Here is a 24,944-nt window from a genome sequence, read left to right as displayed (position 1 = left end):
AACCCGAAATGTCAAGACCTAACGAATGTTTTTCCCCTCAGATTGCTACCAGAAGCGAGAGGCGTCTACTGAGTCCAGCAACGAAAACAGCTGTAACTAAGATGGCGGAAGTATCAGCAGTTTCGTTTGACGTATCGGCCCTGAGTTGTTCGACCAATCTTCAACGTGAAACGCCCCTAGCTTGTAACCACGGTGGATACGCATGAAATAGAAACAAAAAGAATAACCGTGAAGGGTCAATGGCTGTGAGTCAGAAATCTCAAATCATAGTATATTCACGCATACATCGTTTCTACCATCGAAACAAAAGCGTTGTTTTGTGTTATCGTGTTACATCAGTATGATTCAGTGCTTAATTTCTGAACTTTCAGGTGCCGACACGCACCACCTCGTCCACATACGTTATCACTGCACAAGCCGAGATCTCAGCGAGGTCAGCCGTATTTAGTAAATATTGAGCAACAAGGTATTCAAGTGTGTACATGAGATGAAGTATCTAGACTGTGTACTTACAGTATATCGTCTAGCTTCATACCTGTAGACAGTCCCTCTACAATGTCTGTAGAAAATAGCTCTACTTTGTTTACTAGTGTGCACTCACCTTGAGAGACACTTTCGAGCTGTCGTGGAATCAAATTCCCCGTCACAGTCTCCTTAAGGCAATCAGCGTACCTAAACGCAGCGCTTCCTACAGCATTGTTTCGTCTCACAGAATACCACGTACGTGACACTGAGTATCAGTAAATATTACTGATATATGAATAAAAATATCGTTAATATTTTGCTGCTTTATTTCCTAACGTATTGATCATTTTTTGTATACATTTCAAATGTAATCGTAAAGGATACAATCTGCGTACACTTCGAAAAGGTGTCAGAGCCATAATCATATTAATAATAGAAAAAGGCCTGCTTTGGAAGGAATCATGAGTCATGCTTGTGTTTCAAGAATAAAAGTAATCTCTCTATAACGAAATAAATATTGGGTCGACAGCCATCAATTCTCTGGATTATAATAAATTTTTGTGTCACTTAACAAAACTTAATTCTTGGTTCTTGTGGCATAACGCGTCTCAAAACTGATCAAGTAATTTGTATGAAAAACTGTAATTTTAGAGTCTTGACCCCCCCTCCACCCCGCCGGTTCCCCCCTCATTTGGCATCTGCAGACTTCATGGGCATCTCCCAAACTCTTATCCGCAGTCAAGCAGGGACATTTCGAGGATTCTGAATCGCTTGAACGGCATGTGACGCCAGTTATGAAGAGGATTCCCAGCAGAAGCTTTTGCTAACATGTTCCAGAGCCTCTTCAGTAATCGGTGGTGCGAGTATGTGCCACATGCGGAGGAATGCAATGATACAATAAGTTCAGCAATTTTGTATTTTGTTTTGCGACAGTCCCGCAACTTCTTAAGCTAACGTCTGTAGCAGGTAACAGCAACGAATCACAAGCGGAAATAATTTCACGTTGATATAATACGGCGACAAATAAAGAGGACATAACTTTTTGTCATGTCAGGAACCCTGTCCGGTACAACTTCGCCTCTACCGGTCTTTCCTCTCCGTGCCAGTCAGTGCGTATCGACAAGCAAACGATCTAAGGAGATCGAGGCCTCAGCCGATAGGAAACACTGATTTCCACTATAGTCACCGAGTATCTGTAAGCAAAGGTTGGATAATTTTTAATTCCTGTTCGACATAAATCCGCTATTTGCTCACGGACGCCATTTGAGAACCATTCAGTTCCTCGACTGCCTTGACATCATCGCCTGTGCTCGATGTCGATGGTCTACCTTCCCGATCAGCATCAGCCACGCCTCTTCGGCTCTGCTCGAATTGTTGGCACCATTTCACTACTATAAAGTGACACTACCTCTGGTCCATACATCGTGGGAATTTCACGGGGAATCCGCGTGCAGTTTTGCCCACAAGAATAGCACTTAGGCCTAAGTTTACAGTTGCCACGCCACTTCACCCGCACGCTCTGATGCACCTGTGACCCGTACTGCGGCAGAATTGTCTGCAGAACACCCGTCTGGTGGAGTCCGACTCCTCGTGCGCTAGCGATCGCGGTTATGGTGGCCAGTTGTTCGGAAACAGCAGGCGCCTCACATCCTGGTGCAAAGCGGACGCGCAGCCCGACAGGCGCAGTCGCTGTGACCGCGATTAATGCTGGATTCTGACACGGCTTTCTGCGTTTGCAGACAGCTGGCTGCCAGCCGACTACACGGCGGTGCTGTGCCGGCTGCAATAACAGCACAGCACAGCGCACTGCAGCGCGGCGCGGCGCTCTGGCAGTAGTCTAGCCGGGCGGCATTCCTGGAGAGCGACCAGCCGCGACGCTCTAAGGCCAGGCACTGCTTCCTCCACTTTCCCCACCTGCCGTATATCTCTCTCCCTATCTCCCTCCCACACCATGCCGCCAAACACCACCTACTGTCACGCTCTGTTCTGCTCTGTGCAGCACATTCTGCCTCTCGAATGGTCAAAACAGCACCATGCCACTGAGGGATGCACCGATCGAAAGTAACATTTGTCTAAAATACCTACTTTTCGAGAGTCAAATTTTCACTCTACAGCGGTGTGTGTGCTGATATAAAACTTCTTGGCAGATTAAAACTGTGTGCCGGACCGAGACTTGGGCTCGGGACCTTTGCCTTTCGCGGGCAAGTGCTCTAACTGGTAGAGCACTTGCCCGCGAAAGGCAAAGGTCCCGAGTTCGAGTCTCGGTCCGGCACACAGTTTTAATCTGCCAGGAAGTTTCATATCAACGCACGCTTCGCTGTAGAGTAAAAACTTCATTCTAGAAACATCCCCAAGGCTGTGGCTAAGCCATGTCTCTGGAATATTCTTTCTTTCAGGAGTGCTAGTTCTGCAAGGTTCGCAGGAGAGCTTCTGTAAAGTTTGCAAGGTAGGAGACGAGGTACTGGCAAAAGTAAAGCTGTGAGGACGGGGCGTGAGTCGTGCTTGGGTAGCTCAGTTGGTAGAGCACTTGCCCGCGAAAGGCAAAGTTCCCGAGTTCGAGTCTCGGTGGGGCACACAGTTTTAATCTGCCAGGAAGTTTCATACCTAGTTGTCGTCTGCGTGGCATTCTTCATTTCTGGACAACGAAAAGGAAAATTATTTTTACTCTGTATTTGGCACTGCTTTCTATACGAGGTGGTCTTTTTCTCTTTAGTAAATGTGAAATTTGACATACGAGGATGGTTTGATAGGACTAAGTTTTCACGAAAGAATTAAACATTTTTGTTGAAAAATGCACCACCATGCTCTTTACGATTGGCTTCCGCTAAGATGTCAGGCGACATGTCTCAGAGAATTTGCGTCCGTACCCGTCCAGTGTTAGATTTCTATTTCGTGTAATTTTTGTAACGTATGATACAAATAGCAGTTAAGGTTAAGGACACTGAAAATGGTTCAAACGGCTCTGAGCACTATGGGACTTAATATCTGAGGTCATCAGTCCCCTAGAACTTAGAACTACTTAAACCTAACTAACCTAAGGAGATCACACACACCCATGCCCGAGGCAGGATTCGAACCTGCGAACGTAGCAGTCACGCGGTTCCGGACTGAAGCGCCTAGAATCGCTCGGCCACGGCGGCCGGCGTTAAGAACAGCTTTTTATGCTGTCTCTCCTCCTGGCGCCTTAATCCCACCCCGTCTCACGTTCTCCCATATATTTGAAGTGTTTTCCTAGACCTCTCCATACTGCCAGCTCTACATTTTAACATTTTACTCTGGAACTTCTCTTGCCTCATCCACCATTGCTGATGTCTCGCTAACACTTCTCTATCGCTACCACCACGCAAGTACTGACGGTGCAGCTTTCCTCACTACTAATGATTTAACAGCTAATGCGGTGTTTCAAGAACTGAAGCCTAATACGCCTGACTAGCAGTTTTCTACTGCCCATGGTGGCAACGTTTTGTGTTACTGCCGTTGCTGCTTCTGTCGGCCTCACTCTTAAAACGGCGGCAATGAACTGGCTGGAAGTTTCAGAACATCCAGTCTTTTCTGTGCTGCAAGGTGACGCGTTTTGAATCTCAATCCGCTATCCTGTATTCTTGAGATACTTCGTTGGTCCCTGGAAATATTTTCTGAACTGGCACTCACGCTGGGAACTATTTACGGCCCGGCACCTTTGTCGTTACACGGACGAGCTTCCAGACGGAGGTGAGCTTCTGGCGTCAGAGCCTCCTATAGCCCTGAGCCGTAGATCCACGCCACTTGTCTGGAGAGGCGTCTGCCGTGCTGGCAGCCTGCCTACCGGACACACTCTCTCTCTCTCTCTCTCTCTCTCTCTCTCTCTCTCTCTCTCTCTCTCTCTCTCTCTCTCTCCCACCCCCCCTGGTTATTAAAAACGCCTCTCACACATCAACGATGCCCGCCATCTGCACGCCACGTGGCTGCCACGTGCTGGTCTCGTGTTGGGTCACGCTCTTCTTTGCGTCTGCCATTCTTTTTTGTACACGCAAATTCTGAGGTATTCCCGTGTTTGCTGGTGACGTAATTGAAACGTTCTAACCCACGGCCGAGGAAAAAAATCTGGTAAACTGAGACGCAGATACTAATAACAAACATAAAAACTACTCACAGGTACCCACAGCGACACCACCCTAGTGCTGCATCTAGCCTCATTTCAGCGAGGCAAGTGGTCCACAAGTTTGTTTACTTATCACATATCCAGCAGACGCCAGCCATTATTGACTGGGTACCGTAGAGTTACAAAAATACTGTGGATTTTGATTCCAGCCTTACACCGGCTGTTGCAAGTAGCGGCATACGTTTCCTATGGGATTGAAACTCCGTGTTCTAGCGGGCCAGTCGAAACGAGATACCGTGCTTCTGTGTTCGTGAAACGTGTAACATTTGCCTGTAGCCCTGAAAACACGGCTGTTGTGTTTAAAGACGTGGGTGTCCATAGCGTACTCACCGGGGAGTTATAGCAGAAAGAGCAGCGCTTTGTCACAGAGTGTCTAAGTAAACCTCAATTGCTCCAGAATGAGAAATATCCTCCTACTGCAACACAAAAAAGGCGGGTACGTCCTGCCTGGGCAGAGTTACAGATGTAAGCGAGGAAACTAGCTGTTCGAATTATCGGGCAGCTTCAGACATTTAACTGAAAACATCTCTACATACTCGCTCTTTCTTATTTTCAGTATCAGCACCAATGTCGTATAATATAATGCACTGTGTCAAGTGAAGTGACATGATACATCACGACATGTCGTATAACTTAACATGTGCCAGCATGTAATCCAAGATCACATGATGTGCCACTGAAGTTTCGGATGCATGCATCTCCACTCTCGGAAATTTCCTATTATAAGAGGGATGTTCAATAAGTAATGCAACATTTTTTTTCCTGAAATCTGGTAGATTTTACTCAGGATTCCATTACACCACATTATTTCCCACTCTTTTTGCTACAAACCCGTATTTTTGCTACAAACCCGTATTTTTCAACACAATCCCCGTTCAATGTGACGGCCTAAAGACACCTTACTGCCTGTTTGCCCACATGGTACCACTCTACTAGTCTAGGTCGGAGGCAACGTCTTGCTGTATCAGTAACCCCTTCAGAGGAGCAGACAACCGCCACCATGGCTTAACTGTCTGACGATATGGCTTTGAAATTTTTCTTCGGAGAAGAGCTGGTGTGGCGCCATTCCATGGGTTGCCGTTTTGTTTCCAGTTCTAACTGATGAACTCGTGTTTTATTGTTGTGATATGTGATGATGATCCACAAAAATAATTCACACTATCAGTCTCGTAGCGTGCAAGCAGTTCCTCTTCCTTCGTTGCTCTTTACGGTCTTCTCTTACGCGGTGAGAAACCCAGCGGACACACACCTATGAGTACTGCAACTGGTGGAGGACTGTGCCAGCACTATCAACAGAGATGTCCAGTTGAGCACCGAGTAGTTAGTTTGTGATCCATCGGTCACCTCTAATGAGAGTGTCCGCACGTTGCAACATTGCAGGAGCCACAGCTGTGCGCGGCCGGCCGGCCCGCGGGACATCAGACAGGTTTACGCGACCTTGTTGCTGTGACAGACGCATCGCCCAACGACTCTCCGTAGACATTCTACGAGCTCCTATGAATATTAATTTATTTTTTATTTATTTACGTCACGTTCCGTAACACCAAATTGAGGAGCAAATCTCCAAAGTCATGGAACGTGTCAGTACTTGAAATTACAACATAAAAGTAATAATACATAAAAAAACAAAAAAAAAATCAAGCCACAAGTTTAAGTAAACTCAATAAACGATAAAACAAGAATCGGCTTCATTTTTCAAGGCACTCCTCGACAGAATAGAAGGAGTGACCCGTGAGGAAGCTCTTCAGTTTCGATTTGAAAGCGCGCGTATTACTGGTAAGATTTTTGAATCCTAATACTGGCTTATCGAAAATGGATGCAGTAGTACACTGCACACCTTTCTGCACAAGAGTTAACCAAGTCCGATCCAAATGCAGGTTTGATTTCTGCCAAGTATTAACAGATTGAAAGCTGCTTATTCTTGGGAATACGCTAATACTGTTGACAAGAAACGACGGTAAGGAATATACACTATGTGATCGAAAGTATGCGGACACATGGCTGAAAATGACAAGTTCGTGGCGCCCTCCATCGGCAATGCTGGAATTCAATATGGTGTTGGCCCACCCTTAGCCTTGATGACAGCTTCCGTTCTCGCAGGCATACGTTCAATCAGGTGCTGGACGGTTTCTTGGGGAATGGCAGCCCATTCTTCACAGAGTGCTGCACTGAGGAGAGGTATCGATGCCGGTCGGCGAGGCCTGGCACTAAGTCGGCGTTCCAATACATCCGAAAGGTGTTCTATAGGATTCGGGTCAGGACTTTGTGCATGCTAGTCCATTACAGGAATGTTATTGTAGTGTAACCACTCCGCCACAGGCCGTGCATTATGAACAGGTGCTCGATCGTGTTTAAAGATGCAATCGCCATTCACCAATTGCTCTTCAACAGTGGGAAGCAAGAAGGTGCCTACGACATCAATGTAGGCCTGTGCTATCATAGTGTCACGCAAAACAACAAGGGGTGCAAGCCCCCTCCATGAAAAACATGACCACACCAAACACCACCGCCCCTAGTTTTACTGTTGGCACTACACACGCTGGCAGATGACGTTCACTGGGCATTCGCCATACCCACACCCTGCCATCGGATCGCCACATTGTGTGCCGTGATTCGTCACTCCACACAACGTTTTTCCACTGTTCAATCGTCCAAGGTTTACGCTCTTTACACCAAGCGAGGCGTCGTTGGCATTTACCGGCGTGATGTGTGGCTTATGAGCACCCGCTCTACCATGAAATCCAAGTTTTCTCACCTCCCACTTTACTGTCATAGTACTTACAGTGGATCCTGATGCAGTTTAGAATTCCTGTGTGATGGTCTGGATAGATGTCTGCCTATTACACTTACGACTCTCTTCAACGCTTTGGTGCTGTACGTGCCCCTTCACGTTTCCACTTCACTACCACATCGGAAACAGTGGACCTAGGGATGTTTAGGAGTGTGGAAATCTCGCGTACAGACATATGACGCAAGTGAACATAATCATGTGACCACGTTCAAAGTCCTTGAGTTCCGCGGGGCGCCCCATTTTGTTCTCTCACGATGTCTAATGACTATTGAGGTCGCTGATATGGAGTACCTGGCAGTAGGTGGCAGCACAATGCACCTAATATGAAAAACGTATGTTTTGGGGGGTGTCCGGATACTTTTGTTCACAAAGTGTATATATTGAGAGGCCAGTGTCAAAATACACAGACTCGTGAAAGAGGGTCGACAAGAGGTTCGCGAACTTACTCCACTTATTGCCCGAAGCGCCCATTTTTGAGCCAAAAACATCCCTTTAGAATGGGAAGCGTTACCCCAAAATATAATACCATACGACATAAGCGAATTAAAATAAGCAGACTAATTTTCGTGTCCAACGATCACCCACTTCAGATAGCTTTCGAAAAGTAAAAATGGCAGCATTAAGTGTTTGAACAAGATACTGAACGTTGGCTTTCCACGAGAGTTTACTATTTATCTGAACACCTAGAAATATGAAGTGTTCAGTTTCACTAATCATATGCCCATTCTGTGAAGTTAAAACGTCAGGTTTTTTTGAATTGTGTGTTAGAAACTGTAAAAACTGAGTCTTACTGTGATTTAGCGTTAGTTTATTTTCTACAGGCCATGAACTTGTGTTATGAACTGCACTATTTGAAACGGATCCAATGTTGCACACAATACCCTTTAGTACCAAACTACTGTCATCAGCAAACAGAAATATTTTAGAGTTACCTGTAATGCTAGAGGGCAGGTCAACTGTATAAGTAAGGAACGGGAGGGGCCACAACACTGATCCCTGGGGCACCCCCCCCCCCCCCCCCCCTCGACTGTACACCACTCAGATCCCACATCACAGCCATTCTCAATACAGCGAATAATGACCTTTTGACGTCTGTTGCTAAAGTAAGAGGTGAACGAATTGTGAGCTACTCTCCCCATTCCTTAATGGTCCAAGTTCTTGAGGAATATTTAGTGATCAACACAATCAAACACCTTAGTTAAACCAAAAAATATGCCTAGCGTTCGAAACCTTTTATTTAACCCATTCAGTACCTCACAGAGAAAAGAGAATATAACATTTCAAGGTCTTAAACGACTTCTAAAGCCGAACTGTACGTTTGATAGGAAAACGTGTAATATAAAATGATCAATTATCCTTACGTACACAGCCTTTTGAATAACTTTTGCGAATAATGATGACATAGAAATAGGACTAAAATTGCCAAGAGAGTTATATGATTCCCAGTAGAAACTAAATTTTTATTTAATTCAGCAGCAATGCTCAGAAAATGACTGTTAAATACTGTACATATATTTGATTTATCAGTAACAGAAATATTTTTACTGCGAATTGACATTATATCGTCGACCTTGTGCTGCTGACCAGACACTTCCTTAACAACTGACCATGTGGTTTTAATTTTATCCTGTGAATTAGCTATTCTATATGCGTACCACGTACTCTTTGCCTTCCTAATAACATTTTAAGCACCTTACAGTACTGTTTATAATGGATTCTGTAGCTTTGTTGTGACTACCTCTAACATTTTGATGTAATTCCCGCTTTGATGATGATTGGTTTATGGGGGCACACAGTTGTGCTATGATCAGCAGTCCAATGTTTCCACAGTTCTCTCTAGCCACTGCCACAAATGAGGATGGTGATGATGAAATGATGAGGACAACACAAACGCCTAGTCCCGGGCAGAGAAAATCCCTAATCCGTGACCCCGTGATCCAGAGGCAGCAACGCTAGCCTCTAGACCACGAGCTGCGGACCGAATTCCCGCTTTGTTCTACATGATGTTCTTATCCCACTAGTCAGCCGCCTGGGCTGCCTTTTACTGCTAGTACCCCGTTTAGGACGTTCTAACGGAAAGGAACTCTCAAAGAGCATGAGAAATATGTTAAGGAAACATTACATTTGTCATCTATGTTACCGGCACTATAAACATCCTGCTACTCTTGTTCCTTGACGAGGTTTAAAAAACTGTCTATTGCTGTTCGATTAACTTTCCTACATAGTTTGTAATTATATGTGACACTTGTTTGCGTACAAAAGCCTTTTAGTGTTAAAATTTGTGCATCATGGTCTGAAAGGCGATTCACCCTTTTACTAACAAAATGCCCTTCTAGTAATGAAGAATGAATTAAAATATTGTCTATGGCTGTGCAACTGTTCCCCTGCACCCTAGTTGGAAAAAAAGACAGTCTGGATCAGATCATAGGAATTTAGGATATCTACCAACATCCTTTTTCTTGCACTATCATATACAGAATTTATATTAAAGTCAGCACATGTAGCTGATTTCTGGTAGCTCTTATAAACTAATACAAGAAAACTCCCTAGCTTGAGCAGAAATGCTCCGAAGTAGGAGTTAGGGGGCCTATAAACAACAACAATTAGAAGTTAGTTTCACTAAATTCAACTGCGCCTGCATGAGATTCAGATAGCTGTTCAGTGCATTGCCGTGATACGTCTGTGGACGCAAATGGAATACTGTTTTTTTTACGTGTACGGCCACTACCCCCACCCCGCAAAGAAGTCCTTGAAAAAACAGTCAGCTAATCTGTATCCTTGTAAAGAAGGCTTTTGATCTGTCAAATAATTTAATTGGTTCTCCGATATACCAATAATTTCAGAGTCAACATTTACAAGCAGTTCACTAACTTTATCTCTAACACCTCTTATATTTTGATGAAATATCTACTTGGAAACATGACGTCCTCTGAAGGTGAGCCCTTAGTTAGGGGGGACTTCCTTTAAGCGGGTATACCTATCAGCTGACTTCAATCTAAAAAAGGTGCAGGTCTAGCAGCAACTACTACAGGAATTTTTCCGGGAGCGATCCCACCACCACCACCCACTACACTGTCACCTATACGCTTTACCAGCCTCCCCTTCCCATGCTGTTTTTCCGACAAAAGAAACTCGTGGCAGCTCTCTGCTTGGGATGCGCCTCCCTTACAGACGCCATTTTGAAAGTTACGCATAGCGCTGCCACCTATCGTAACTTCCTGAAACTATAGGAGCTGAATGGGGAATATTCCACGATTTTCCACAACAAATTATGCATTCTTGAAACCGAAACTGGCAGAGAATAAAATGAATTACTTACTGTACGACCATCGTATGCTTATAGATCCGTTTTAAATGATGCGCAAGATGGTCTATGCAAGATTTTAGGGAGCCAGGTATCACTAAGAGGGTAATTTTTTTTTTTAATTCTGTTCTTTATAACGTGCAGAACGGTTGTGTAGATTCACTAATAACATTTCTGACTGACGTGACGTGGTTTCAACCTTCCGGACAGCATATATCTAGTAATTTGCGGTACTTGAGTGGTGATATACAAACAAGCGCCGCTACGGACTAAGAGGCGAAAAAACTAACCTATTTTATTTAATAAAACAGTCCCTGCCGTTGCGTATGAGTTTTTAAAATTGGGCGACCAGCGCCCACTGCTGTACACGAAATGAACGGTGCGCGGCACTCAGATCGTCACCACACAGCCACCTCGGCTTCAACAAACAGCCTCCGCAGGCCGCAGTTTTAACGGCTCGTTGCGCTGTCGTTACTCTGACCCTTTGCATCAGTCGGGAAAAGGCAAAATCACAACTCATCGAACGACACGACACACGGCATGGCTCCAGTGTGTGTGTAGTCTGGCCCACGGAAGTCGTCCTGCTGCTAGCAATGACATTTTACTAAGTGCCGAGCTCCAAATGCCCACTTGCATGTTGTTTAGTTGGCGATATCCACTCGGGAACTTTTTTTTCTTTTTTTGGGGGTTTAAGGGCGCTCAACTACTGAGGTCATTAGCGCCCAGTCACAATTGTTAAAGCACATAGAATCTAGTAAAACTCAAGGGGGGGGGGGGGGGGACACCAGAAAGTTCTTACAAAGATGCAGATAAAATAAGTGAAGGAGTTAGATGTCTTTGGACAAGCCAGTCAAAGTAATGAAACGAAGAACACGAGCAGCTGCTCGAGCGTCATCAGCTAAAATATCCCGTAAAGTAGATGGCAGAGACAGGACAACACGAGATTGACTAAAACGGGGACACAACAATAAAACATGGCGCACTGTTAATGCATGACCACAAGGGCACTGCGGGGCTGGGTCACCGGAGAGCAGATAGCGGTGGCTAAAGCGGCAATGCCGAATCCGCAATCTGGTCAGAAGGACCTCTTCTTGCCGAGATGGTCGGGAGGAGGCTGTCCAAGCAGTTGGGAACGGTTTTACTGCCCGGAGCTTGTTTCCTTGAAGTGATGACCCCTCCTACAAACAACCCCACTAATGTCAGATGACGGGACACAATGGGAGGCTGGCCGAGGCAGGAGGACTGCAGCCTTGGCTGCAGCATCAGCAGCCTCATTCCCAGGCACTGCTACATGGCCGGAAACCGACAGAAAGCTGATAGGAGAGCCATCAGCAGCAGAAGAATGGAGGGACTGCTGGATCCGTTGCACCAAGGGATGGACCGGATATGGAGCTCCAAGGCCCTGAAGAGCACTGAGTGAGTCAGAGCAGAGTACATACGATGAATGGCGGTGGCGGCGGGCATACTGAACGGCCTGATGGAGAGCAAAAAGCTCGGCCGTAAAGCTGGAACACTGGTCGAGGACCCGGTATTTACAGGTGGCGGCCTCGACGACAAAGGCACAGCCGACACCATCGTCAGTTTTGGAGCCACCAGTGTACCACTCGGGAACTGATTTTACTAGTAACTCGTCATTGTACAAAGTATTACTTTTCTTCTAATGTATGTAAGATGATTTACTGTAAGGTAATGGTCGCGAATCTCGTTACAGCCAGTTCCCTGTGCTCCTTCACGTAAGTGAAGGACGACGGACCTCCTGTCCAACTTCACAGTGAACGATAAGGCAAAATGTTTTGAGCAGTGGCAGAAACGGATGTAGCTGTGGGCGATACTTTCTATACGACGATCAGTAAAAAATATGGGAGGTAGGAAATTTTGCGACATCCTTTGTGCCAGATCACATTAACTACAGTTTCGTGTGCAGGTAACACTTGCAGTGAAATGACCGCCGACTGCGGCTGAGTCTGGTGAGTGGGACAGCGTAAGATCAATGTTCATGGCCCAAGGACAGTCCCTTCACGGTAACCACTTGCTTAGAAATTCGACGATTTTCGTTTGTATTTTGTCAGACCTAGGTATTTCGAAGGTGTTAAGCAGGTATTTTACATGGGAAAAATACATTACCGAATAGATAATGTATTGTTCAAGCTAATTCTTTTTGATGTGTTCATGTTTCAAGAGATATATAGCATTACTGCGTGAGGCTGGCAACATACTGGAAGATCACATCAGTCGCCAGGCGGCGCATCAGTTCGAGCAGCCGCCTGTAGATGGCCAATACACACTGCTTCCACACCACGTCCACCAGCGCAGCGTATTCGTCCACCGACGTTGTTGACAGCCGCCAGAAAGCGTGCACGACCTCCTTTTTCCCGGAGTTGTCTCAACAAGTCGTTGGAACTCCCCCTGCAGAAAAACTGAGCCGTGCCGCCTCTGCAGCCGTCCTTAATTGAGGAAGTGTTGCCGCTGCAGGGTGGTGTCCACCAACTGACCTCTCCATTATGTCCCATAATTGTTCGTTGGGATTCATGTAGGGCGACCTGGGTGGCCAAATCCTTCGCCCGAATTGCCTAGAATGATGTTCAAACCAATCGCGAACAATTGTGGACCGGTGGGATGGAGCATTGTCATTCATTTACATTCCGTCGTCGCTTGAGAACACGAACGGCTGCAAATTGACTCCAAGTAGCCGAACGTAACCGAGACCCAGTCCATTCTAGTAAACGCAGCCCACACCATTATGGAGCCACCTGCAGCTCGCACAGTGCCTTGATAACCTGGGTGCACGGTTTCGTGACGTCTGCCCCACACTCGAGCCCCACTATCAGCTGTTAGCGATTGAAATCTGAATTCATCTGACCGGACCACGGTTTTCCACTCGGCTAAGGTCCAACTGATACGGGCACATGCCGAGGCGGTGTCATGCTGTTAGCAGACACTCGCGTCGTTCGTCTGCTGCCATAGCCCATTAACACCAAATTTCGCCGCACACTCCTAACGGGTGCGTCCGTCGTACTTCACACACTGATTTGTTGCGTAGCACTGACAACTCTATGCAAACGCCGCTGCTCTTGGCCGGTAAGTGAAAGCCGCCGACCACTGCGTTGTCTCTGGTGAGAGGTAATGCCACACCCTGGACGCTGTGGATCTCGGAGTACTGAATTCCCTAAATATTTCCGAAATGCAGTGTCCCGTGCGTCTAGCTCTAACTACCACTTCTCCTTCGAAGTCTGTTACTTCCCGTCGTGCGACCACAATCTCCTCGGAAAGTTTTCACGTGAATCGCCTGGCTGCAAATGACAGCTCCGACAACGCGCTGCCCTTTTATACCTTGTTTACGCAATACTTCCGCCACCCATGTCTGTGCATATCGCCGTTCCATGACTTCAGTCACCTCAGAGTACATCGCTTCTGACTAGTACTGGAACGGATGGAGACAGCATTTCTCGCGAGTTCCGCTCAGACGACCACAGTTACGAATTAGCAGTCGCTATTTACGGAGAAAAAGATAAAGAATTATTCAGACACTCGTGTGCGAACAACTAAATCATATACCGCCAGGAGACTGAAGTTTTTTAGATTTTCATCGTATTAGGTGTAGGACATAAAAGTTGGCACACATCGAGCTGTTACCAAAAGTTAAGGGGAGGTTTACTGTCCTTTGGTTCAAAACACGATTATTTTTAAACTGCAATTTTGGATCCATAAAAGTGTTTAGAATCCACCGCTGAAACGGCTTTTCCGAATACGGAACGGAAAGGTCTGTAATTCGCGGTTGAACAAAAAATGCACCTGCCCGAAATCGGCCCTTTTCACGCACCAGTTTTATTTTTTCGGGAATTTCGACTTTGTAGCCCCGAAGAATTATTCTGTGTGCTTGCCCATGATTAAAAATGATAAAGTGATCAAGGAGTTTACGACGTACTACGGCTTGGCAATCCGACGGCATTCCAATTCGGTGGAACAGATGGAGAAGGCAATTTGGGCAACGTATTTCCACAAGGGTTCGACGGATGACCACCCACAACACCAAAATTGTCCGGCTGGGGAAACTAGCTGGTGCAAGTGGCGCATTGCAGAGGCTACCGGACATCTGGACGAATATCAACACGACCAGCCGCTCTCCAAAGAAGTTCAAAAAATTATTCATCCTATCTACGAGGCCCTTTCGGAGGACGCGTTATTGTACCGGTGCTTGGGAGGAAACAAACAAAATTCAAATGAAAGTTTGAACGCGTGTGTTTAGAAATTAGCCCCCAAACATTTGCATTCTGGTGCGAAGACTGGAGATAGCGACTTTCCTGGCAGTGAGCAGCTTGAACGAAGGGTATTCAGCAATTCTGAAGACCATGACAGCGACGGACGTCACCCTGGGACTCTGTTCGACGCAGTTCGCCGAGCATTCTGACGACCACCGGATGCAAGCGGCCAAAAACCGCTTGTCACCGGCCGTACGGATCTCGAGCAGCGCTGGATGGCCCAGATCGAGCAGAGCGCCCTCTATGTGGAAGAGGAAGGACCACTTTATGGACTCTGAATAGCACATTGAACGCCATAATATTGCAGTTATACGTAGTCAAAACTTGAAGGCGTTTTTCTCGAAACGACTTTTTTTATCGCGCGGTATGGTAACTTCAGATCTACTGAACCGGGTGGCATGATTCTTTGTTTCCGACGAAGCTAACGAAGCTGTCTAGGAATAGTACCACTTTTATTCCGATCCATCAACGAAGTCGAAAAATCCATGAAAAACCCTATTTTTTCAAATGGCCGCCATTTTGTTTCCTATGGTCCAAATAAATTAAGCGAGGTTCAACGTCTAAAAGATCTCATATTTCTCTAACATGAATTCAATTTTGATGTCAGACGAGCCGGCTGACCCGTGACGTACCGCGCGTGGAGGTCTACATCGTAATTTTGTTTCGTTCCGACGGCACGTCCGCCTTTGCTCTTCGACATTTCCAGTTTTTAGAAGAAATATCACTCAACATTTTGAACAAATTTGACATTGATGTCTATAACACATCCAGAGAAAAAAATTCTCAAAGAACATGCTTTTTTCGGGTCGAAGATAGTAAACCTCCCTTAAGTGAAGTTTTGTACCACCACTATCAATAAATGTTAGAGTTTCTTACTGTGTTGCCACAGTTTTGTTCCAGTGCATATTACCATATTTTTCATATTTTTCATAGAGCAGTGGTAGAAAGTAACTCTCCTGCTACTGTGGATGTTTGGGCTGCATTGATTGTAACTTTCAGTAAGAATATCTAAACGCCTTCCACCCTCTGAAATACTACCGTTGTCCTGCCGAAGACCAGAATCATAATCACGGTGTAGGTCGTGACTCGTTTTATTCCCTTAGGATCTTCGCTTACACACTACCTAAAAAAAAATTAATAACATGAATTTTGCTATTTTTTTCTGAAAAGGCACCGCTTACTTTTGGTATAAACATTGTTCAGTTTGCATGTAATGAACGTCACACGTATAGACATTAACTGCAGGACACACACAGTGAAGCTTGATTACGGAAGCGACAAGGGTGAGGCATGCGGACTGCGGGCAGGCTAACGTAATTTGCAGGGGTACTCACGCTGGTTCTGTCTGCGCGCCGGCTGGTGAGACGCGGACGAGTTGAGGGACCCATCGCTGAGTGGGCTGTTCGCTCGAGTCGTATCTGCTCGCTTTTTCGCTGATCCTGCAACAGAACAGGTAAATATTCCCTTAATAACCGTCCTACAAGTTTTCCGAGAACACGAATACGTCTAAATCTTACCGTTATGTTTGTCCTCAGATGAAAATAAAATCCTGATTGGGGTTTTTGTTACAGTAGCCAATGTTATATACTCTTTCTACATTGCTAGCACAGCTGCAATCACGAGATAAACTTTGCTTATTTCTTCAAAACAATACTACTTGTTGGCCATTGTTAATTTAACCAAGTACGTCATTCTAATGCGCGTGTGCGTGTGCGCGCGTGTCAAGATTGCGTATGACCCCACATGTGCACTGTGAAATCCCCCACATACGTACTATGACACGTTTTAAAAAGTGGAAGGTAACACCTATAAACCACATTCGCACACAACATTGTATTTGAGAAGAACCAAAGAGATTTTAACTACAGACTTCCATTCCAGCACTGCCACCGACCTCAACTCGTAATTAAACAATTCAAAGGCTGTCTCAACGTTGTCATTATAAGCTTGCTCAATAGATTGTCTGGATATACTGCAATTGCCTGAGTTCGGCTAAAGTTTTATTTTCAAGTCGTCTTAAACAAGAGCACGAATACCAGCCAAACTACATGCGAATTTAGTCAAGCTGACATCAAAATAGACATTTCCTAGCAGCTATACCGGAGCACGAAACACTGCCCTCTTGCTGGTTTCCTATCAAACGGCACCCAGGGGCAACAGGAATTGAGTCTCAGTATTTCACATGAACAGTGACGGAATTTAAAATACAGACATAATATGCTCATTGAGAGGTTTATACGAAAGTTTCCACGCAGTAAGACCAGTGCTACAGTTACAAACTATATGTATGTCTCGAGGCAGCGTATGTCACCACTTGCAGACTATATTCGCCCAGTATTTCAGAATCAGGGCATTCAGTGACTTCCAATGAACTTCTAACATTATTTCAAACCTTTTCTCCACTTTTTCTCGCTTACATGCTCAAGAGCAAATAATGAACACTTTAAATTATTTATAAAATAATCATAAGTTTGAAGCTGTATTATACGAGGGAGTTCAACTCTCTTAAGACCGACCACTTAGAAGGATGTCGGCCCTAGAGAACTGACCATTTCTGACAATATTTAAAGCCTTACTGCCACATATGTAACATATTTTCAAGAGTAATACGTACTAAAAACCATTTAGATTGCCTCCCAAGTGTTACATGAATGCGAGTGATGTCTTCTAGATACGTTGGACAGTCGAAGTTGGTAAACCGACAAAGGAGGCAGATTCATTCACGGTGTGTTCATGGGAACGTCCAAAGACGGTAGCTTCTTCCTGCCATTCTGTCACGGCTGAACGTGTACCCATCTTACTGCGCAGTCCCTACAGCTGACTCGCACAAACACAGCACTTCACTGACGTGACTTAGGTCAGCGCTGAAGCGTCATGTGACCGCTCAGGACCAGATCACGCCATCTACAGTGCTCCAAAGCAACCAGTATGCCCTTTGAAGGAGCTGACTACCATTTTGTCCGGCGAGCTTACGTGCATAGTGTGTTCTAAAAGTGGAGACTGATAAACCAGTTTCCAGAACAGCTACATTGCTGCCATTGTCAATTGTAGACCATGACTGGGCAGGGTGGACGCTGGCTTTTGTTGCTTTCTGACTGCAAGCTGTTAGTGTATTCTGTGATTTGTCCCACTGCGGGAATGGATCCCCCACCTCTACGTTAGCGAATTTACTGTTTGTTAAAGTTTCGTGGTTATCACATTCCGTTTCACAGTGCTTGGAAACAATTTGATGGACGACAATACTCGCGGACACAATACTGTGTGTCTATATCAGTACCAGCAAAGCGCCGAATCTCGGCGACCAAGCCCGACCACAGCTGGGGCCGCAACGCAGCGTTCTAAAGCCCGCGCCCGAGTATAGCTCGGGCCGAGATTTTCTCGACGTGCGAGCCAATGATAGCTCGAAATCTGGATTTATTTAGTATGAGAGCAATATTTGGACATCTTGCTACCTGTCTCCAGACAGCTACTGCCTTCTGTTATCAATTTCTAGAATTATCCGAAAGAAACATTAGCGAACGTAACAGTTGCTAAGCTAATATGCGATCGCGCCGATATAATTTCGTGCGTGTACTCTTTAAGGTTCCCAGTTTGCTGTAATTATTCTACAAATGCGTCACGTATGTTCGGTGAGCAAGAAATTTTGTAAGCTCGAGAGGAAGAAGCTGCTCAACAACTAACCTCGCACTTTCTTGAGGAGAATAATTACAGTTTCTTTAATCACTCTCAAAATTTGTATTCTATCAAATAACTATAATAAATATGAAAAATAAATATGAAACAGCCATTCATCTCCTCAGCACGTAGCACACCTTGAGGTTGAGGTTTTTTTTTTTTTTTTTATAGAGGTGTGCACCTTCCCCGCGGTCTAGGCGCTGAAGCCAAGACCCCCGTTCTCCGAAACACACAACATTCCTCCGCCGCGCTGTACGGTAGTCGTTGAAGCTTACGGTGACAGAGGACTGGTGGCGCTTACCAGTCCCCAGCTCAGGAAACTCGGAGTCGCCAAGACTGTACTCAGCAAACGAATGCTGAGCCCCAGAGGGGGGAGTAGTTCTGGTCGAAGGTGGTTACGTGATGGTTTGGACGTGTTTTTCGAACCGCAACTTCAACCCAATCATTCAGGTAGCGTTGATTATGAACAAAGACGTTTATATCAACATTGTCGATCGTCATACATAGACCTTTCTCCTACATCTTCATAATTAGTTCATCGTTGACACTCCCGTCCTCCAAGGTGTCAGCATGTTATCATGTTACGTTTTTGGCTAGTTGGTCCTATGATGATGACTGCTGTAATGTTGTGCAAAGAGGGATGAAGTCTACTCGGCGATAGATGTTGCGTCGCAATCATTCACTGGGTGCGTGATGGATCACGTGAAATGGCGGACAAATGCGTTCCTCGTCCCCTACTGGCTGTCCATAGCATGTCTTTATAAAGGAGAATGGCCTTTTCTGGCCTCTGACTGGGAGAACAGACACGAGAACAGCCTGATACGAATGGCTGGCGTCAGTCTGATAGTGGAGACGAGCACAGAGAGATACGTAACACAGGCTCATAGTAGATGTAACATTATTTCAACATTAATCACGCTGATGACGTACAGTGTAAGATATACACTTAAGAGCCGAAAAACTGGTACACCTGTCTAATACCGTGTAGCACGCAGAAGTGCCGCAACACGAAGTGGCATAGAGTCGACTAATGTCTGAAGTAGTGCGGGAGGGAAGTGACACCAGGAATCGTCCAGGGTTGTCCATAAATCCGTACGAGTACGAGCGGATAGAGATCTCTTCTGAGCAGCACGTTGCAAAGCATCCCAGATATACTCAATAATGTTCATGTCTGGGAAGTTTGATGACCAGCGGAAGTTTTTAAACTCAGAAGAATGTTCCTGGAGCTACTCTGTAGCAATTCTGGGCGAGTGGGGTGTCGCATTACCCTGTTGAAATTTCCCTAGTCCTTCGGAATGCACAATGGACATGAATTGATGCAGGTGATCAGACAGGATGCTTACGTACGTGTCACCAACCGGAGTCGTATCTAGACGTATCCGGCGTCCCATATCACTCCAACTGCACACGCCCCACACCATTACAGAGCCTCAACCAGTTTGAACAGTCCCTTGCTGACCTGCAGGGTCCATGGATTCATGAGGTTGTCTCCATACCAGTACACGTCCATCCAATCGATACAATTTGAAACAAGACTCTTCCGATCACGCAACATGTTTCCTGTCATCAACAGGTCAATGTCGGTGTTGACGGGCCAGGCGAGGCGTAAAGCTTTATGCCGTGCAGTGATCAAGGGTACACGAGTGGGCCTTCGGCTCCAATGTATCGATGATGTTTCGTTGAATGGTTCGCACGTTAACACTTCTTGATGACCCAGCTTTGAAATCTGCAGCTATTTGCTGAAGGGTTGCTCTTCCGTCACGTTGAACGATCCTCTTCAGTCGTCGTTGGTCCCATTCCCGCGGATGTTTTTCCGGCCGCAGTGATATCGTAGATTTGATGTTTTATCGGATTCCTGATATTCACAACATACTCGTGAAATGGTCGTACGGGAACATCCCCACACTACATCGCTACCTCGGAGATGCTGTGACCCATCGCTCTTGCGCCGACTATAGCACCACTTTCAAACTCACTTAAATCTTGATAACCTGCCATTGCAGCAGCAGTAGTACGCGTTGCCGACCGCAGCGCCGTATTCTGCCTGTTTACGTATATCTCTACTTGAATACGCATGCCTATACCAATTTCTTTGGCGCTTCAGCGTACATGGGGCCGAGAATGTGATCTATTCTTTTTCAGTTGTGTGTCGATAATATATAGAGCTTATGAAAAAAAGAGCGGCATGAACGAGGAGCGGCATGAACGAGGAGCGGCATGAACGAGGAGCGGCATGAACGAGGAGCGGCATGAACGAGGAGCGGCATGAACGAGGAGCGGCATGAACGAGGAGCGGCATGAACGAGGAGCGGCATGAACGAGGAGCGGCATGAACGAGGAGCGGCATGAACGAGGAGCGGCATGAACGAGGAGCGGCATAAACGAGGAGCGGCATGAACGAGGAGCGGCATGAACGAGGAGCGGCATGAACGAGGAGCGGCATGAACGAGGAGCGGCATGAACGAGGAGCGGCATGAACGAGGAGCGGCATGAACGAGGAGCGGCATGAACGAGGAGCGGCATGAACGAGGAGCGGCATGAACGAGGAGCGACATGAACGAGGAGCGACATGAACGAGGAGCGACATGAACGAGGAGCGACATGAACGAGGAGCGACATGAACGAGAAGCGACATGAACGAGAAGCGACATGAACGAGAAGCGACATGAACGAGAAGCGACATGAACGAGAAGCGACATGAACGAGAAGCGACATGAACGAGAAGCGACATGAACGAGAAGCGACATGAACGAGAAGCGACATGAACGAGAAGCGACATGAACGAGAAGCGACATGAACGAGAAGCGACATGAACGAGAAGCGACATGAACGAGAAGCGACACACAATGCATAATTACAAATACAGGGTGGAGCAAATAAAAGCGACCCGAACGATCGGATTTGATTGGACGTGAATGTGTGCATGTAACCACATCACGTGTACGCCCGCCACGTGACCAACACCCGTCCCTTGGAACACATTTACACGATCTTCACATCTGACAGAGCTGTTGGCATCGCAACAGTCCTCACAGTCTTCAAGAACTGCAGCAGAACATTTCGGATAAGACTGCAGTGATCCCAGCAGTTCCGCTTCGATTTGCCTTCAGCAGCTTACTGACCAGGGCCCAAAAGTGGCAAGAGGTGAGTGGTGGTCACTTTCAACATGTGCTATAGTCAGCTGAGTACTGTATTTCCTTTCCTCTGCTTTTTTTTCTTTGTACCCTGAAACTCTGTTCTGCGGGTCACTTTTATTTGCCCCACACTGTATTATAGCATACGTGAAAATTATGCAATTATTCATTGCCAGTAGCGTCGAGGTTAATGGCATCAATGGATTAACTGTAGTGCAGTCTCGTCTGCAAAGGGGCACAAGACGTAAGGTAAGCGGCCAGTGTGACTTGGTGAAGTCTAATTGCAAGGCCCACGTGATATGTCTGACTGTTCCAAGTCCACACCAGCACATTTTCGGGACTAACGTTGAATGAGATGGTTGCGAACAGCCGCGTGCGCAGGCCTGCACATACACACCTATCGTTTGACGAGCACTCTGGCACCCTGCAGAACGCCTCTGGCTCACTAACTCACCCGATCTGGCCCTTCTAAAATGTCTGGCTCTATTTGGAACAGAGGATGAAATGTATCGATCAGTCTACCAGCAACGTGTAGCTCTGTACGAGCTGAAGGTCAACGTGTAGCTTCCTCACTGAACTGAGGCTAGATGTTGAGCTACACAGTATTATTGACATGTCTCCAGTGGGAAGTTTTTTTTTCCAGATGCGCTTATTGACAGATTTTATCACCAGTGAAGGGGCACCGGAGAGGAAACGTACAGGATAGGTCATCGGTTGGAGGCAAGCTGCCTGACTGGGCACTCCCCTGGATCCCGACTGGAGGACTCCGCTTGCCACGCCACGCGGCGCGGCGACGGACGGAAATAAAGCTGACGGTGGCGTGCCGTCGCCATCGCCGGCCCGGAGGCCGCTGGAGCCCCGCTGGACAGAAATATCGCTGATGGCCGGCGCGCCGCGGCAGCTGCCCCACCCACCCCGTGTGTCGATGTGCGTCCTTAAGCTCAAACAGTTTTCATCAAAATCCATCAGATCTGACAGTGGACGAGCACTTCGCTACAGATTCATTTCTGTGGTCTACTGAAAGTTGAAAGTGGCACAGCTTCTGGAAAAACGACTTGCACAGAAAGGTTCAGAGTGACCGAAGCAATTAAATAATATTTGGTAAGTAAACAAATTGCAATCATCAGACTATTTTTTTCATGTGTCAGATACCTCACATAATTCCGGGTGGACGACAGGAGTGCATCTGCAGTTTACGCCTCGTCCACTGCCGCAGACTTGACCGATTTTGGTGAAAACTAGCAATTAGAGTTCACAGAAATTTAGGACACTTAGGATCGAACAAGTCGTGGTAGGTAACATGTCTTATTCAGTTCAATAACAACATGTTGCATAAACGTAAACATCTGTACAAATGCGCATTTTTATTATATATTGTGCGTTCCTCAGTGAAGTGCTATGTCTGTGAACATGCCCATTTACACAAGATGCTTTTTATCTGCATATGGTTTTACTTTTGATACACCGATGTATAATGTGCTGGACATTCTCCACCATAATGACATGGCATGAGGGATCAACTCATAATGGAACATGATTTAAAACAGAATATTTTTTTCAAGATTAGAAGATGACAGTTTCAACTAACTGAATTGATCGTCAATAATAAATTTTTATTAGTGGGAGCGTGACTTGAGTTTTTTCAAAAAAATGGTTCAAATGGCTCTGAGCACTATGGGACTTAACTTCTGAGGTCATCAGTCCCCTAGAACTTAGAACTACTTAAACCTAACTAACCTAAGGACATCACACACATCCATGCCCGAGGCAGGATTCGAGCCTGCGACCGTAGCGGTCGCGCGGTTCCAGATTGTAGCGCCTAGAACCGCTCGGCCACCCTAGCCGGCTAAGTTTTTTCAAGTTAAATGTAGATTGCTTCTTCCATTTTCTCTGTATGAGAAACTTCACTACTAAACAAGATGACAGACACGCGTTAAGTCATCATGACGTAACCCCTACGGTACTAGAGGGAGCTATAGACGGTAAAAACCGTAGAAGGTAGACTGAAAAAAAACAATTCAGGACGTAGGTACAAGTGCTTCTCTGAAATGAGTGAAGAGGTTGGGCACAGGAGAGTAAGTCGTGGCAGGCCGTATCGAACGAGTCAGAAGACTGATGATCATGGTTTTCCGAGATGGTTTGCCAAGACATGGCGTCACAGATGTGATATGTACTGGATGTTGGTGGTGTGCCCGGTGGAGTGCACACTGAAGGTTTGTGAAAAGTAAATGAATACCTCGGTCCTTAACGTGATTGCGCGTTGCAAGTTACACGAATTTTTACAGACTACTGCGACTCAAACACGACCAGTGACCGGGCGTGCAGGAGCAGCAGAAGCTGCCGCGACCGGCACACCTGGGGGCCGAGAGAGCGGCCGTGAAATTGGAAACGGTCGCAGAGGCCGCGTTTCACGGGCAGATCGGACGCGAGCAGCCGGAGCGCTATTTTTACGGCCGTCCTGACGATGGCGCGCCAGCGAGAGGAAGAAACCGCCTTCTGTGAGCCATCAAAGCGGAGCTTCGCTCTCTGGCGACTTCCTGCGCCAGATGAAGCGACGAAAGGCGCACAGGAATTCGCCAGCCGAAACTCTGTTGGTGATCCGGCACCAGCGACGTAGTATCACCACCTGTACTTTGCCAAGTTATTACCTTCAGTTTCATTCGTTACAGGGAGAAATGTGTGACTGGCCTGACGACAGCTTCCGTACAACCCCACCCATCTCGTGTACCTCCATTTATGCATTAAGTTACGAACGCAGTGCGGTAAGTTTTCTACCAGGCAGTTCTCCACGTCGGAAAGCCGTAAGTTCATTAATTTTCCCGCAATTTTTTCCCGCTAGTGAAATATATCTCTTAAGTGTTACCGTAGAAAGTCTGAATTAAGCCCGCCTATGGCTGCTAAAAACTCTTCTTTATTCAAAATTTTTGGAATCCAAAGACTACTTTACACATCGGAATAGGTGGCAGGAAGGGGGTGTCGGACCTTGCGAACAGGGAGAAGCTTCCATCCACACAGTTGCAATTCATGAGTTTTTTTCGTCCGTATTCTTAGCTGCGCGGTAGGTTGCTAATCCAAGGGGTCCGGAATGGATTCCCGGCAGGGCCGGAGATTTTCTCCGCCCGGAGTCTTGCTGCTGTGTTGTCCTTACGTTCGTATCGTCGTAACTGACATTCCA

At 46.3% G+C, this 24,944-nt stretch overlaps 1 protein-coding gene across 1 annotated transcript in view; it reads right to left on the bottom strand.

The window, feature by feature from the left end:
* Positions 1–24,944, bottom strand: part of LOC124803461 (translation initiation factor IF-2) — a 562,926-nt gene that overhangs the window by 290,317 nt on the left and 247,665 nt on the right. Inside the window, exon 6 of the mRNA XM_047264651.1 lies at positions 16,295–16,399. Coding sequence (XP_047120607.1) covers positions 16,295–16,399 — 105 coding nt within the window. The remainder of the gene's footprint in view (positions 1–16,294; positions 16,400–24,944) is intronic.

Source organism: Schistocerca piceifrons, chromosome 6 (assembly GCF_021461385.2).
Source record: "Schistocerca piceifrons isolate TAMUIC-IGC-003096 chromosome 6, iqSchPice1.1, whole genome shotgun sequence".
Lineage (NCBI taxonomy): Eukaryota > Metazoa > Arthropoda > Insecta > Orthoptera > Acrididae > Schistocerca > Schistocerca piceifrons.
The sequence above is the reverse complement of the archived record's forward strand: the minus strand, read 5'-3'. Positions and strand labels throughout refer to the sequence as shown.